The sequence below is a fragment of the Cygnus atratus genome, chromosome 19 (genome assembly GCF_013377495.2).
Source record: "Cygnus atratus isolate AKBS03 ecotype Queensland, Australia chromosome 19, CAtr_DNAZoo_HiC_assembly, whole genome shotgun sequence".
Taxonomy (NCBI): Eukaryota; Metazoa; Chordata; class Aves; order Anseriformes; family Anatidae; genus Cygnus; species Cygnus atratus.
Genome location: NC_066380.1, coordinates 11,495,274 through 11,511,016, shown reverse-complemented (window position 1 = coordinate 11,511,016; position 15,743 = coordinate 11,495,274). Strand labels below are relative to the sequence as shown.

The window sequence follows — 15,743 nt, the reverse complement described above, 5'->3', positions numbered from 1 at the left end:
CAGCACCCGGTGTGCCCGGCCAGCACGCCAGCATCTGCACTGCCCTGCACTGACGGGCCTCAGGAAAAGGCGGTCTCCGACGGAGCCACATCCCGCAGGAGAGCCAGGGCTCCCTAACAGACTGGAGCCTTTGCATGTGCTGAGATGCAAAAAATAAACACATCCTTCACTTTTCGTTTTTTGGAAAGAGTGATTATGCTCTTGGGTGTCTGGGATAAGGATCCCGGGTGCCTGCAGAGGATTTTAGTGGCATTGGCTGGGTTGGCCTGACTCCATAAAATAGATGCGAGGCTTTTCACAAGCAGAAAGAACAACTCATCAGGGAAAAACATAAAATCAAGCAACACATCATCTCTGCAAGAGAAGGATGGTTAGAAACAGCCCCCCTTGCACTGTAATCGTAGAGTCATAAAACTTGGAAATAAAACACAGCCCGAGGCCACAGCCTGAACAGAAGCAGGGGATGAGGATGAACTGCAAGGCTGCAGTGGGAGCATCAGGCTCACATATGAGTCTTTTCACTGCTGCTGGTGACATTTGCTGGGGGAAATGCTCCCAGTCCCAGCAGCTGCAGTCTGAGGGCACAGGGTAACTGGGGGGGGGCAGTGCCCACGCAGCCGCCAGCGCCATGCCCAGCCTTCACCATGCCGAGTGCCCGGCTTGCAGCAGGAGCCACTGGCACAAACCTCCACTTAGGAATAAAACAAACCTAGAAGCTTGCTGGGGAGCCACCAGGTTTGGGCAAAAATTAAAATCAGACAATAAAATCACTGCCACTTCAGCAAGGAGAGCGGAAAATTAACCAGGTTTCCCAGCTCCAAGCCCCAGGACCATTGGGAGTTAAAACTCTTGGAGCACCTCGTATATACAGCACCCAGATGACAAAGCTCAGGGTCTTTTCACTCAATGTCTGTTATATTTTTTCTCCAGGTCAGTAGGTGTAAGCAGATAACTGAAAGGCAGCAACGCTGTGGATCCAAGACACCAGAGGCCCCTTGTAAATCTGTGGCTGGCAGCAAGGTGCCTTGGGTTGGTGCATTGCAGGAGGGAGAGGAACAGGTTATTGACAGCCCAAGGATACTGCTGCCTGGATGGAGAGGAGCAGACACCCTTTTTCTGGCCCAGCTGCAACACCTCATCTCTTCCACATGCCCAGGGTGTGATGACAGGTAGTGCTGGCACACAGTGTGGTGCTGCACTTGGAGGATACTTGTCCCTGCAGAACCCAGCCGAGGGCTCCGGGGGTCCTTGTCAAGGACTCACGCATGGCACAGCCACAGCCACTCAGCTGACAGAGAGTTTGGGGCTGTGCCCACCCCGCCCAGCACCCCTGAGCCAAAGCAGCCATTAATTAGTCACTCAGAGTAATAAGCAAAGTGAGGCCACAGGAGCTGCCATGTTGTCACCGGAGCCTGTTGGGCTCCCAGCACAGGGTGGCCACATGCAAGGACACTGGGAGGCTGGTGGAGCCCCCAGCCAAAAAGCATGGAGGTGGCTTGGTGAAGGCAGCAGGGTCTCCAGACCTCAGTCAGTCCTGATCTCTGTCACCAGCACAGGTCCCCAGTGAGGATAACATCCTGCATCTAATGCTATGAGCAAATGAAGATGAATGAAAGAAACCACAATGGTGGAAGCGCTGTTTGGGCAAGTGGAGCAGAAAAAGACAGCCAAGACATCTCAGGAAACAACCCAGCATCAGCATCTCAGAAGCTGAAAAGTCTTTTGCAGCCATTTCAAGTTTTCAGGAGCTTTTTGCCACTGAGGAATGCCCATGAAGGGTGGCTGGGGGAATGCTTTCCCTGCAGGTTTTTAATAAGCCCTGGGTGCACATCTGGGCTGGTTTCGGGTCTGTGGCACGTGGGGGAAGCCACACATATGAGGCTCCCTGGCCTTTTGCTAACAGAGCCACCTAGTGCTGCGCAGAGCCCCTGGCCACGTCCATCCTGACCCTGGGCTCTCAGAGCAGCGGCCAGGGGCTGGCCGGAGCCGCCCTTCCCTCTGGGCTGTGTCCAGGTTCCCTCTGGGCTGTGCCCTGGCGTGTGGGTGCTGTGCCAAGCCAGGAGGGTCCCTGCATGCACCCCATGCAGCAGCCCCGCTGCCTGCAGTGAGGCTCATCTGGTGCACACCAGGAAAAGCCACCTGCAGCACCTCAGGCCAAGCCCCAGGGTCCATGCAGCCTCCGGGATGCCTGACGTGGTGACACCGCAGCAACCTGCTCCTGAAGACATGAGATGAGCGCTGATGGTCTTGGAGCCCAGTCCCAGGGGGACTGGTGTTATCTGCCTCCCTGGGGAGGCTCTGCTGTTCTCCAACTGCTGCCACGGGGAACAGAGGGTCACTTTCGTTGGATGATCTTGTCAGACTTTGGTTATGTTTGTGATACAAATCCTAAAAGCATTCTGTTTGCACACCCATAAAAGGCTTCCCTAGGGGGAGATAAGAATTGAAGACAACTGGCCTTAATGATGTTGGAGAGATTTATGGGATCACCTTAAAAGGATTTATCGGAGATTTTTTTTTTTTTAATGAGCAAATAATTAGCAGACTTACCTGCTTTTTGTTGCCTTGCTTGTTTACAGCTTTAGTGAAATAGTTTTCTAGGGTTTTTAATAAAGTACATTTCTGCACTGTTGGGCAGTTAGGATCTAAAGTAAAATATTCTAATTTTAAAGAGCCATCAGCAAGGCAGGGAGGCAGTACCGGGTCTCTGATTGTTTGGCACCTGATAGTGGTGTAACATCAGGCACCTCAGCTGGTGGAAATGCAACATGGAGACGTCCAATGGGGGTGGCCTGGATCTTCCTTGGTACTGCAGTGCTGGGCTCCTGCCCCAGAAACCCTGGTGACAGCAGGAAACCTGCCTGAGTTATTGTGGTCCTGCTGAAGATTATTGTGGCTACAGGGAGACAAAGCTCCAGTCTGTCTGTGGAATGCTCTGGGAAATCTGACCATGCCATGGGATGGATGGGGATGTTATAAGGTATGTGCATACGGGAGCAGGGATACAGAGGGGCACGCAGAAATTTGGCTGGGGTCACAGCTATGGCAGGGATATGTGGGCTGCCCTTATTTTTAGGGTCAAATCTTTCAGAAAAGGAGCAGAAAATTAAGAACAAGATGTGGAGAGCAGCTGGTGAATGGCAGGGCTCTGAGAAATGCGCATACAACCATGGTGTAGCCCAAAATCCTGGAGGTGCCCAGATTTATGGGGACAGCAGCTCCCTGTGAGGAAATGGGCTCCAGCTCCCGCCCTGCAGTTGTGCTCATTTTTAAAGATGATGGGAAGAAAAGCAGCTCGAGTGAAGCTGAGAGCACAGGCAGGCTGCAGGAGGGCAGCACTTTGCAGGGCAGAGCAGCATGCACAGCATCCCCAGAGCGTGGGTTTGCAGCAGCACCACCAGCTCCTGGGGGCACACCCTCTCCCCGTGGCTCCCTTCCCAGAAGTTTCCCCCCTGCCCCAACCCTATGCCAGCATCCCTGCCTGGCCCTGCGGGCGCCAGCTACGCCAGCCGGCATCTCCTGCATCTCCCTCTGCATCCTGGGCCACCTCCATCTCTGCGGGGAGCTTCCATCACACCTGGGTGAGGATTCTGGGCAGCCCCATGGATGGCCCTGGGGAGAATTGGCTGCACGGAGCCATTAGTGGGAGGGAAGCTGGCAATTGATAATCTCAAAAAGGGGCTAGGAGGAATATAACTATGGGAAAACCCAAATCCAGCCCTGGGGAAAGCAGAAGAAGGCCAGCCCGGCACCTCGGGGCAACACCGTGCTCCAGCCACCAAAGAGACCATTCATTCAGCCAGGGACCTCCCTGGGAGGTGACAGCATCGCCCCAAGCCAGGGGTGCTGCTGCCCCTGGCACCCAGAGACACCCCTGCCCCGGACCAGTTCAGGCTCTGGCGGAGCTGGTTTCCACTGGGAGGGTGAGAGAGTGCATCCTCATGCCAGCGAATGGTGGAGGAAGAGATGTTACTGGAGATCACGGGGTCTGCGAGAAGCATCAGAGGCTGGAGCTGCACATGCTGGGTCATTACTGGCTTGTGCTGCTAATTGGGCATGGACTACCAATCCAGACTTATTCCAGTGGAAAAAGGAATCTCCCTTGCTGCTTTTTTTCACACAAGTCAAATGTTTGGCGCCTTTAAAGCTTGTACAAACACTTAAAACTTCTATGTTGTTGCACTTAAAAGCTTACGGTGCCATTCTGCAGTTCATTAAGAGGCAGAGGAAACCGACCCTCATTGTCAGGCCCGGAAAAACACTGCGCTGTTTTCTCTTGCCATGCAGTTCCCTCTGGCTTAAACACTCCCAGAGCGAAGGAGCAGCTGCTGATTCCATGGGCACCAGCCCTACTTCTGTGCTGCCCAGGCTACATCTGTGCTGTGATGCTTGGTCATTATTAATGGCTTACTAGGCAAGCCTGGACTTCTTACCAATGTCCCTGACTCCTCCTGAAATCAGAGGTCTAGCTCTAACAGACGAGCTGTCCTAGGGCTTGCTAAACAAAAGCTGACTTGAGAATGTATTTCCAGACCAGAAGCACCTACATTTCTCCTGTTAACTTTCACAGAGAGATGGTGCAATCACAGAGCAAGGAGGTCTCTAGAAATGGGTAATGCAAACAGTGCGGTTGCAAGGAGAAGCACCCAACATTTTGAAAGGGCTGACAGAAATAAGTGGCCTATTTTTAGTGCAGGTGATAAATGAGGGCTCCCACTTTTCAAAAAAACAAGTCAAACTTCATAAAATAATGAGCAGATACTGTGAACTTTCAGCATTTGCCCAAGTGACCTGCGAGTGTTGCTCTTTGAGGGAGCAGGCTCCTGAACACAAACGCTTGCAGAGAAGCAGACCCCGACCCCTGTGGGTCATGCGTCCTTCTGGCAGGCTTTGGAGCTCGGATGCTCCCATTCCCTGAACGCACAGATGGACGAGGCACTGCTGTCCCCGGAGGATGTGATGCTCTGGCGGGGCCAACCAGTGGCTTCTACCTCCGCAAGATGCCCCAGGACCGGTCCCTGCTGCATGCGCTGCTGGCAAGGACCCTTTCCATGGGATGCAGAGGGGACGCTGCTGAGCCCTGCCTGGCACGCAGGGAAGGCCAAACCCCTTGGCACGGCTTCCTCAACAGGGAATCCCATCCTGGGTCCCGGGCATCCTCCTACAGACACAGAAGCTGCCGGGAAAACAGATGCTGATGAATCTTCCATGTACTGTGGGAATCAGCCTGGCTGGCTCCTTGTTTTTTATTTGCAGTACTGCAGATAAGAAGCCCAGGGTGTTGTGGGAAACAGGAAGACCTTATCTTCCATCCCAAGCCGCTTCTCCTGCCACAGCTTTGCTTTCTTTTCACTGGCTTCCCTGATGCTACATGATACGGGGCCGCCGAGAGGGCTTTGTGCTGCCTGAGCCTCTGAGCAGCACTTCTGGAGGCATCACCGAGCCCCTGAGCACCTGGATTTTGCCTGGATTTTATTACCATGATAAACTTACGGGCGGATCACCAGGGTTCTCCAGAAGCATGGCAGGAACTCCCTGCACAGGGCAACCCCCAGTATTGTGGGTACCAGGGACCAGTTCAGGTGACAGCTCTCCCAACACAAGAGATTTTGGAGAAGCCCGCTCACCAGTAGGCAAGGGCCATGCCATGTGCAGAAATATCAGTACCTGAATCCCAGACAAAAAGAATTAACTTCTCATGGTCTACTGGTTTTAGTAGTAGGCAGCATTTCCAAAAAACAGCTACAGCCCTAAAAAGTGACAGGTCTGAAGTCTGCAGGCAGCACTGCAGACACGGTGTGCAACATGTTCCTTGTCCTTCCAGTCCTTGGAAATGTGGCTGCTACTGTTAGATTTTCAATAAAAATATGACTATGGACTTCATTCACTTTCATGTCTACTGAGCACTTTGTCTAGTAGCTACAGTGTGGACTGGAAATCAATTGCATTAGACAGTTCAGTAAAGAACATACTGGTGTTATGGCGTTAGAGCCAAGATTCTCCCAAATCGGGACCAAAAGTCAGTCAGTGAGGCTCTGCTCTGACTCCCTATGGAACCTGAGCTGCAGCTCTAAGTCTCTCCATGGCTCCCCAGCTGAAATTAACCCAGTCCACTGTTATCCATCATGTTCGTTATCTGCCATGTGGACGTGTCTCAGAGCCCAGGTGGTGGTTTGGGATACTGCTGCTCTAGGCTTTGTATGAGCAACAGACAAGAGGAAGGGCTCAGCCACCTGCCAGCCTCAGGGAATGCCTCATGCAGACATTTCCATGCTGGCTGTAGGCACCTGAGCTTGGTTGCTGCTCCCAAGCCAGCTGCAGCACCACGGAGCTGCAAAACCTGCCCAGAAGGCTAGATGAGCTGCCCCAGGGCATGAGCACATGCTGGGCTGTCTGCTCGGTGACATTTGTTGCCAACTCCACAGCCAGGAGGCTGCTGCCCAGCAGAGAGAGTCATCCTCTTGGCAAGAGCTACATGGGACCAAAGCCGCTTTAAAAATGGTAGTGTGGACCCTTCTTGTTGGACGGCCTCACGTGGAAACTTTGCCCGAAGCCCCCGAAGCTGAGCCCTGGGCGTTACGTCCCAGCGATGCTGGAGCCCAGCAGTGGCAGTGCCTGTACTGGGGGCAGGTGCCTGCCTCTGGCTCCCAACACCGAGGACGCTCCAGCACTGCGCCCTGCTGTGGCCCCAGCTCAGGCAGGGATGAGGGATCAGCCAGGACCACTAGCCCCAAGGAGTAACCCTGAGACTGAAGCTTTGCCCTGGGACCACAGAAATGTGGGCTTTTACTCCCATGGCCCCACATCTCTTTTGGATGCTCAGCACAGAGGGCTCACAGGCTCCCGTTACAGACTGTAGCACGAAGTGGTGGCTCTGAGGCACCAGAAAGCAGTGAGATGCTGCGCTGTGCAGATGGTGGAGACACCTCTGCTTGGGTCTGGCCTTCACTAAATAGATACCAGGATGGAGCTGCTGGGGGAGGGATAGGAGGGGCAGACACTAGAAAACACCCTGAAATGCCCTGACCCTGGTAAGGAGAGGAGAAGGGGATTAAAGGGAGGGATTAGCAGGGGAAAAAAATGAAGGTCGTCCTCGGTGAGAAAGAAATGAGGCAGCGGCAGCGGAGCTGGCTCTGCCCCCTCCTCGGCTCCCAGCAGCGCGACAGCTCCTTTGTGCCTCCAGTGACCCAGGGATTATGAGTGTGGGAACGGGGTCCACCGGGGTACCCCGCATGCTGCTGCTGGCCCCGCGCTCTCACAAAGGCAAGAAAAAGTCTTGGGGGGAGAAAAGACTTGGAGAAAATCACTCCCGCTGTGGCTTTGCGTTTGGTGTTGGCAATGACGCTGTGTGCTTTGGATGGAGACGTGAGCAGGAGAGCTGAGAAGCATCCCCAGCCCTGTGTCTGCATCAAAGCACACAGGAGTGATTCCAACACCAAAAGCAGAGCCCTCTGTGTTTTAAATGAGAAAACCTGGTAAATCAGAGATCATCGAGTCTGCCAACCAGTGGGAGCTCTGTTATCGGCTGGGCTGGTGGATTTGGTGAGATGGCTGATAATGTTCCTCACTGCAGGTGTGATGCATCACAGTCCTGTTGTGGGGATTTAACTCTCATCCACTGGAAATCTCAACGAGCAGTCTCTCAAGCCTTCCATCTCCTTCTTCTCCCCCTCTTACCTGGCCGAGGAGACAGGCTGTGCCCGTGCACCTCCAGCTGGTGTTGCCCTTGAGGATCTACGTGCCCATGCCCTGGTCCTACCAAAAGCCATCTCCATTGGGAGGAGCTGGTCTCCTTTCTGTGCATTCCCTCACTGCACAACTGCCCATGGGGGAGTTGTGGGATCAGGGACGGGGTACCTCTGCACTGCCAGAATTCTTTGGTTTAAAGGCTCCCTGTGAACTCTGTGTCCCTGCATCCCCCTGGGGACACAGCCATGGGGCACTGCTGCAGGAGGGGAAGGATTTGGCCAGAGATATGCCATCCCAAGAAGGAGCCTGCTGCACTGCAGGCTGGCCCCGAATGGGCTGGGAGGTGGGGATGTATGGATGTGCTCTGCTGCACTCATGGACTGCATCAGGGCCACCCCTCTGCCAGCTGCCAACAGCAGCACCCAGAAAGTCACCACGTGGCCATGTCGGAGAGGCCAACACATGATCAAGGACTCATTAGGAAATGTCTGTTGTTGTCACCCCAACAGTGCTGGTGAGGAATGATCCTCACCTTAGGGAAAAAATGGATGTCAGTTCAAACAGTCCCCAAATGTAACATCCCACCGTGGGAAACTCCAGGCTTCTATAAAAACAAATAATCTTGGTTTTCTGCATTAGTTTTTATTTTTAAATAATCCAATGCCAACCAAACTGTTCTTCATGGAGCTCTGTAACACGTGGGTCTTGCCAGACCTGGTGGGAGTAGCAGCTTGCACTGCTGGGGCAGCCACTGTCTCTGTCCAGAAACGGGCATCGCATTTCCCAGCACAACCCAAATCCACCATTGCCTCCAGCTTGTCTTTATAGCCCATCAAGTCAGCCAAAGCACAGAGCAAATCTCTCATTAAAAACATAAATCCAAACATAAAGACACTTGAGGGGACCTGTGCCATTTTATCAGGTGATGTTAACTCTTCTTGGACACTAATTTAGTGTGAAATTTAAATCACAGGCAATACCAGCACTGGAATCAAAGTCCCAACTGGATATTTTGGTGTTTAGTTTAGTATTGCAATTAAATGGATCATTATCAGTTGATAAGACACCAGAAAAATACATAACAGATATAGTGGTTAAGAAGCGAAATTTTAAACACATCAGAATTTGCCTAGAAAGAGATTCCCAAGAAATAGAGTGCCACTCTAATGAACAGGTATTACTCCAATCCAGCTCCAAAGCCATTAGTGTGCATACCCCTCCTTAGGCTTTCAAATAACTCCAATTAACTCCAGGAGATCAGTTCAAAGGATTAGTAGAAAGATTAACTGAAGTCTGGGCTGCATTCTGCAAAATGGAAAGTGCTCTGTAATTGATCAGCATTGTTACAGGGATAATCACAGGGATCCTCCTCTGTGTACCAGTGAACAGGGTGACTTCTCCGCTTACACTGCCAAGTATTTCCCAGCTATGGCATCACCCAAATAACATCCCCCTCTCCCCCCCTCCCCCCCCCCCCAGGAATTCAGTGAGCATAGACATAGCTACGCAACTAGAAATTCAAGAAATTAGTATTGCTTTTTGTTAAGTATATTGAGAAACCAAAGAGCCAGAAAGAAAACACACGGTGCAACTAGCATTTTCAAAGGATGTGGAGCAGATGGTTCTAGGACACCGCTGTGCCACGGGCACTGACCTCTGCGGCTCCTGGCTGTGTGATGGCACTGGGTCCTCCTCCAGCCCCCCAGCAGGACAGCTTGCGAATTCAGGACCTGGTGCTCAGGGAAAATCCAGTTTTGCATTTGCCTATGCTGAAACTTGGCGCTCAGCTTTTCTTCCTCTCCACACCTGCCCCCAGGAGGACATCAAGCCCGTACTTGTGTTGGGCAAAGCTCTCAGCAAGAGCTTCTCCAGCTTATTAAGTGTGTAGCTAAACCTAATCAGAATAAAAATATTGAGCAGTGAGCACAGAGCATAAGCCTGCTTTCCCTCTTTCTAACCCCCGCCTCCCCTGATTATATTTAAGCTGGTGACTCCACAGAAGGCACCTTCCTCCAAGAAAGATAGGAGTGTGGTTTGACACAGCCAGTCCCACCAGCATCCCCAGCTCTCCCCTGAGTGCCACTGTCCCAAATAAACCCGATGGCGCTGTCCCCAGCTGAGCACAATCCCGGGTGCCACCAGGACACCCATGGCTGGTGGCAAGTCGATGGGCACAGCTCTCATTTCCCTGAGGAGAGGTAAGATGATGCTCACTTGGAAACCATGGGCTCTCTGTTTACTTCATCTCATACATGGTGACTAATTCCACCATTCAAAGAGTTGACAATGATGAAAACAAGTGGAACGATCAGGAAGGAAATTAAAAATAGCCCTCATGTGGCACTGTGTCAAGCGTTCATGTTTAGATTTTAATTTTATTTTATTCCAAGTTTCTTTGATAAAATATTTTCCCATGCTGACTACACTTGGAACGTCCCCTCCATCACGGCATTCCTGACGGATGAGCCAGGCTGTTGCAGATCCTATGCCAGGAGAGCTGTATTCCCTCCGCTCCACCATTCTCACTCCCACATCCACACCTTTGGGACCTGGAAGTCATTAATCACTGTGCACCAGCCAGGAAGGTACCTCTCAGGGCAGAAACATCATCTTGGAAGCATTATGGAACAGAAGCCGAGTATCTGACAGCAAGCACGAGACCAGGAACACATCTCTACTTGGCTCCTCCACAGACTGGCAGTAGGTGAACATTTTTGGCTGGGAGGTTCTCCAGCCACAAGGGCCACTGATATTGATAGGAAGCGGATGGCTGGCTCTGAGCACAGGCTGGCTCTCGCTGCGTGAGGGGACGTCTCCACCTGGGCTTGGCAGCACGACTCCGTTCATGCTCTGTGGAGGGAAACAGCATGGGTCCTCACACCCAAAGGGGAAGGCTGCCAGAGGCTATGACCCTTCCGCAGGCACCGCCACTTGCAGAGGTGCTGCAGAGGACAGCCCCTACCCTGCCCCCAGGCCACCGAGAGCCCACCCAGCCTCTGTGTGTGAATGCTCCAAATAAACTTTCCTACTTCTTCCAAGTTTTGTATTTCTTGCAAACATTTGAAACAAACAAACAAACAGTCTGATTTTAAGATCTTTGAAACTTTTTTTTTTAAAAAAAAACAACAAACTGCAGATATAAATTAAATTTTCACTTTGCCTTTCTCATCACAAGCTAGCCTTTAAGTTTTCTTTCTCTCATTTTTCTTTTTTTTTCTTCCTTTTCAGATACCTTACCCCAGGAGCAGGTTCCAAGTGTGAGCTGCCAAGGTTTCATTATGAAAAATTACTGAGTTGCAAAAATAGGAAACACCTCTCTTTCCTCAGGCTCCCACCATTCATTTATTGCTGGTACGGGAAACAAACATTTATAGCCTCTCTGTTTAGGGGGATGTATTAAAATCTCATTTGTTAAATACTGTTAAAAGAAAACTAAGGGCAGAGGGAATCTTGAAAAAAACATTTACAAGGAAAAACATTAGTCACACTGTTTTGGTTACTTCTGTGGAGACCCTCAGTTGTGCCCGTGTTTCAGTGCTAAATGCTGAACAAGCACGATGCCAGCTGGTCTCCTGCACCTGGCCTTACACACATCTCAGCTTGGCCCCCATTTCTGGCTTGCTCTCTGCTAGATCTGCAGTTAGTTTTCTAATACATGAGCGGCATTTGACAAATCAGCGCTGGGCAGCAGATCGTGCAAAACTGCAGGTCGTTGTCCTCCCACAGCACATGCTGGTGGTGGTGCTTGGCGTGCAGGGTCCCGGCTGGTGGGCACTTTGCACGGAGCAGAGACACTTTGCTCCCAGCAGGACGGGTGGATACAGTGGCCACATACATCAAAGGTAACTTAAATGTTCTCTGACATGGCAGGCAGGCGAGTGGTGACCAGCGATTTCTGGGAAGAAGGTCTTATGTACCGAACAACAACAAAACTGCCTTGGCAGATTAGTGGGACAAAACCCATGTTCACACACAAGTACCGCTACCAATGCTGCTGCAGTGGGGACACACCAGAGCTCTCACTGACTGTGGGAATGCAGCCAGAGAGGCAGCCTCGGCCAGTGCTGAGACACATCAGGGTGCTCACCTGGGGACCAGCATCAGCCTCTCCCAGTAACGCATTTATAACAGAGCCAGACAAACCACTGCTAAAAATGGTGGGTGTTGAAGGCTGTACTGGGTGAAAGTCTGTGCTGGAAACATCCCCGACATGTTGCAAGGATCTTGGCTTCAGGTACAATTGATGTTTGAGCTCCACCTTGGACACCAGGAGCTCTGGCTGCTGCAGCCCAGGTCCAGGGCACCAGGGATGGCCTTGTGCGTGGTTGGTGTGTGAGGGGTTCCCCTGCCAGGGCAGGCTCCTGCTGCAGGCTGCTCCCGCTGCCACCTCCACGGGTGCTTCTCGTGACCGAACCTGGCTGGCTGTTTGGGCTGAGGTGGTCTTTGTCTACATATGGACCCATCACATCTTCCTTTCCAGTGGGGGGATGAGCAGCTCTCCTCACCCATCACTCCTACATGCACTAGAGAGAAGTGAGCATTCTGAGTGCCTGATTCAGCTGCTCCGCTTTGGATGTTTGCTTTAGGGTCCCAGGAGGGGCCTTTTCTCCCTGTGGGCTGCAGAGGAGCATAAACGAGCCATTCTCATGGAGACTTCTCCACCATGGCTGGCTGAAGCAAAGCCACGAGACCTCCAGCCCAGCTCTTTTGGCTACACCAATGAGTTCCACTCCATATTACCCATCTACAAGACCTTCTTCAACCCACCAGCATGGCTCCCCATGTCTTGGCACAGGCTGCTTTCAGTGCAAACACAAAGAGTCAGCGTTGACCTTCCTTCCATCAGAGAGGTACCTCTGGATGATGGCAGTTTGGCCCCAGGCGCCAGCTCTGGAGAAAGACTCTCCCTTTAAGGAGAAAGGCAAAGCACTTTGTGCACAGATTTGTGCTTGTTTTGTCATGGGACACATTACCATGAACCCAAAAGAGGAAGGAAAAAGGGGGGGGAGCTTTTGCCTTTCTGGTGGGAACAGCATTTGAGCAAAGTTTGTTTCCCTTGGGGAAAGGCACCAAAATAACAGAGGAAGGGGGGTGTGTTGGGGGGGGGGTGGATGAAGCTAAAAAGGCTACGTAATCTGCCTGGGAAAAAAAAGCTCTCCCAGCAGTGCTTGTGAGCCTGTCCATCCCACTGCCACACATCAGGGACACGTGGGAGAAGAGCAGGGTGCTGCTCTGCTGGTGGTGGCACACAGCCTGTGTGCTGGGGACCTGGCTCCTTCGAGCCGAGACTTGTGCTGATGGCCACAGATGAACCTCGGTGAGGGTCCCGCTGTGGGGCCATGGGTGCCAGTCACCCCTTCGGAGGCACTCTGAAGGCATCTGGGGGATTGGACTAGATGATCTTTCAAGGTCCCTTCCAATCCCTAACATTCTGTGATCTGTGATCTGTGCAGAAGGAAAAGCATGAGGTGGGGAAATGGGGGTCTGGAGAATTTGCTTGTTTGGCTCACCCAAATGCCGAGCTGGGATGGCCACCCGCAACCTGCCCTCCTCCTGCCCATGAGGCTGCCCTGCCTCTGCCTGACTTAAGCTTTTTGCTGCAATGCCCAAGGTCAGCCTTTGAAGGCATGGGCAGGCAGGTGGCCCCGAGTGGTCCCTTAGGCAGCAGTCGAGGGGAGGTGACACCACACCACTGTCCCGATGGTCCTTGCCTTCCGTGATGGAGCATCCCCGGGAGCAGCCACACAGGCCCTAGGGTGGGTGCTATGTCAGAGCATACAAGGCCACCCACAGCAGCAGACAGTTAAAACCTCATCATAACCACACTGGTAACATCATTTATTTTCACTGTGGTGTTACTTTCCTTGAGTGACATGGGCTAGGAGCCCGCAGGAAGTGTGCCAGGCAGGGCCTGTGCCTGGTATTCCCATGTAAGAGAGAGCTTTCTGATCTCCGCCTGTCTGTGTCAGGGCCGGCACAGAGCAGGTTATATGCTGCTGAGCTTTCCCTGGTGAAACCCGCAGCCTGGGACACTCACTGCACCCCACTGCTGCTGGGCTGGCAAGGAGCAAAATCCAGCCAGGACCACAGCAGGGCCTTGGTGGGCAGCACAAGGCTGGAAAATACAATACCTTGCCCCTAAGATGACCATAGCCAACAGCGAAACCTGCCCCGACAGCAGAGCAGCCACCAGCAGCTGGGCAGCTGTTATCGCGGGGCACGCAACCTCCTCAATGTGCAAATGAAAAGTCTCCTGTCTATTCCCAGCTTGCCCTGCTCCAAAATCCACAATGACTAATTCCCCTATCAGCAAAACCATTCCCAGGCGTCGACTGTTTCCCTTCCAGCTCCGACAGCGCGCTAGGCACTGCTGGGTGCGGGAGAGGAAAAGCAGCCCCACGGGCACCAGTGCCAGAAGGCACCCACAGACCGGGGCCAGCCTCATTCACCGGCTCTGGTCGCGGCAGGGACACGTCCTCTGCTCCTTACCACGCCTCACTGGAGGCTGCAGTGACAGCGCGAGCCTGCCCGTGCTAGGAGCTGGTCAGCAGGACTGCACAAGGAGCCAGATCCCAGCCTCTCTCATACACTCCCAAGGACAGCTAAAATTGTGAGGTCAAATTAGCGGGCAGTATCCCCATGACTCTACTGCAAATGCTCTACACTCAAATCATTACTTTAGTAGGTAAAATGTATAAACCCAGCAGCGACTCCTACGTAATTCTTGTCTGAATGAATTGTATTTTTGCCATGTCCTTTGCGGGTTAGGAGGGTGCTGAGAAACCATTTTGTTTTATTAAAACATACTTATCTTCCTATTCTTCCCCTACATTTTACTTGGTGATGGTTTTTCAGTCTCTCTGCTCATGTGTCAGCAGCACTGACCATGAGCTTTGTGGCTTACAAAATCCTACCTTATATTTTGCTTGCCCCACTTGCTTACATCTTACTGGCTTTACTAAGGCTGCAGCTCTGTTTTCTAAAGATCCTTTCTTGACTTAAATAACTCATCTGAAACTTGCCATTTTACCCTCTGCATTTAATTGCCTGCAAAGTTCCATACTGCATGAAGGAGAGAGAGGCTGTGTAGGGAACTGTTACAGGCACTCTATTGACTAGATCATTCTTCTTTTTTTAAACATTAGTATTAGCATTTTCAGTACATCATTTCATTAAAACTCTTCATAAGTACTTGGTGAAATTTAATAACAATTACAGCAGTATGTAAACAGAAACGTACAGCTTCAGGACATAACACTCTCTCTGCCTTTGTTCTGTAGGGAGCTCAGGAAGTCTCTCTTCATTACTTTAGGCTGAACAGCACTCCCGAACCTGCAGACCAGCTCATGCCTGACATCTGTCCTCCTCTTCAGAACTGAAATAAGACATACACAAATAAAGCAGTTGTAGCCAAAACCTGGAGCCCTGTCATTTCTGTCTTTTTTTTTATTAGAGACTGGAAGGCTTTTAGTGCATTTTGGCTGTTTCTTCCATGACTTCTCTTCTCAAGATGTGAATGATATGTAACCCTTAGCAGGTACATTCCTAACTCTGTCATCAGAGGGCACAGGAGACACAAGAGGCGGAAGACAGCCTGCAGGTCTCCAAAGCACAGGGCACACCTAAGACATGCCATCTGATGAAGAGAGGCTGAAGAGTATTGTCCTTAAATGCCTCCGTGGGAGGTTTTGCTGTCCGCTCATCCAAAAACCTTGGCACAGCACATTTCAACTACAGCACAGGAATCTGCATAAGTGTGTTTGTAAGCTCAGGAATGTGTCATGTGTTTCCTCCCCTTATCCAGCAGGTCACTTAGATGCACAGGAAAATGGACATGGGACTCACTCTTGACCAGTCTCCAGTGTCTGGTTTTTGTCACAGTGTTATATTTGGGTACTTACAATTTTTTTTTTATTTTTATTTTTATTTTTTTAATGAACCAAGCCAGTTTCTTTTGGGCTACTGAATTAGGATTTGGTATTTTGCCACAAGGCCTTGCAAAAAATGGTCCATTAGATTTTTGCTTTCTGCCTTTGATGAAGTCCTTAAGTGGC

General features: G+C 51.5%; 1 protein-coding gene across 24 annotated transcripts in view; it reads right to left on the bottom strand.

The window, feature by feature from the left end:
* Positions 1-15,743, bottom strand: part of EXD3 (exonuclease 3'-5' domain containing 3) — a 297,604-nt gene that overhangs the window by 52,608 nt on the left and 229,253 nt on the right. For 5 of the 24 annotated variants that reach the window (XM_035564679.2, XM_035564675.2, XM_035564677.2 and 2 more), the window contains one exon: positions 14,871-15,064. The exons of 15 other annotated variants lie outside the window; for them this stretch is intronic. In XM_035564679.2, coding sequence (XP_035420572.1) covers positions 15,059-15,064 — 6 coding nt within the window. In that variant the 3' untranslated portion in view covers positions 14,871-15,058. Of the gene's footprint in view, positions 1-10,040; positions 10,540-14,870; positions 15,065-15,743 lie in introns of those variants that run through there. 4 more of the 24 variants (XM_035564670.2, XM_035564669.2, XM_035564668.2 and 1 more) reach the window with 3 other exon arrangements.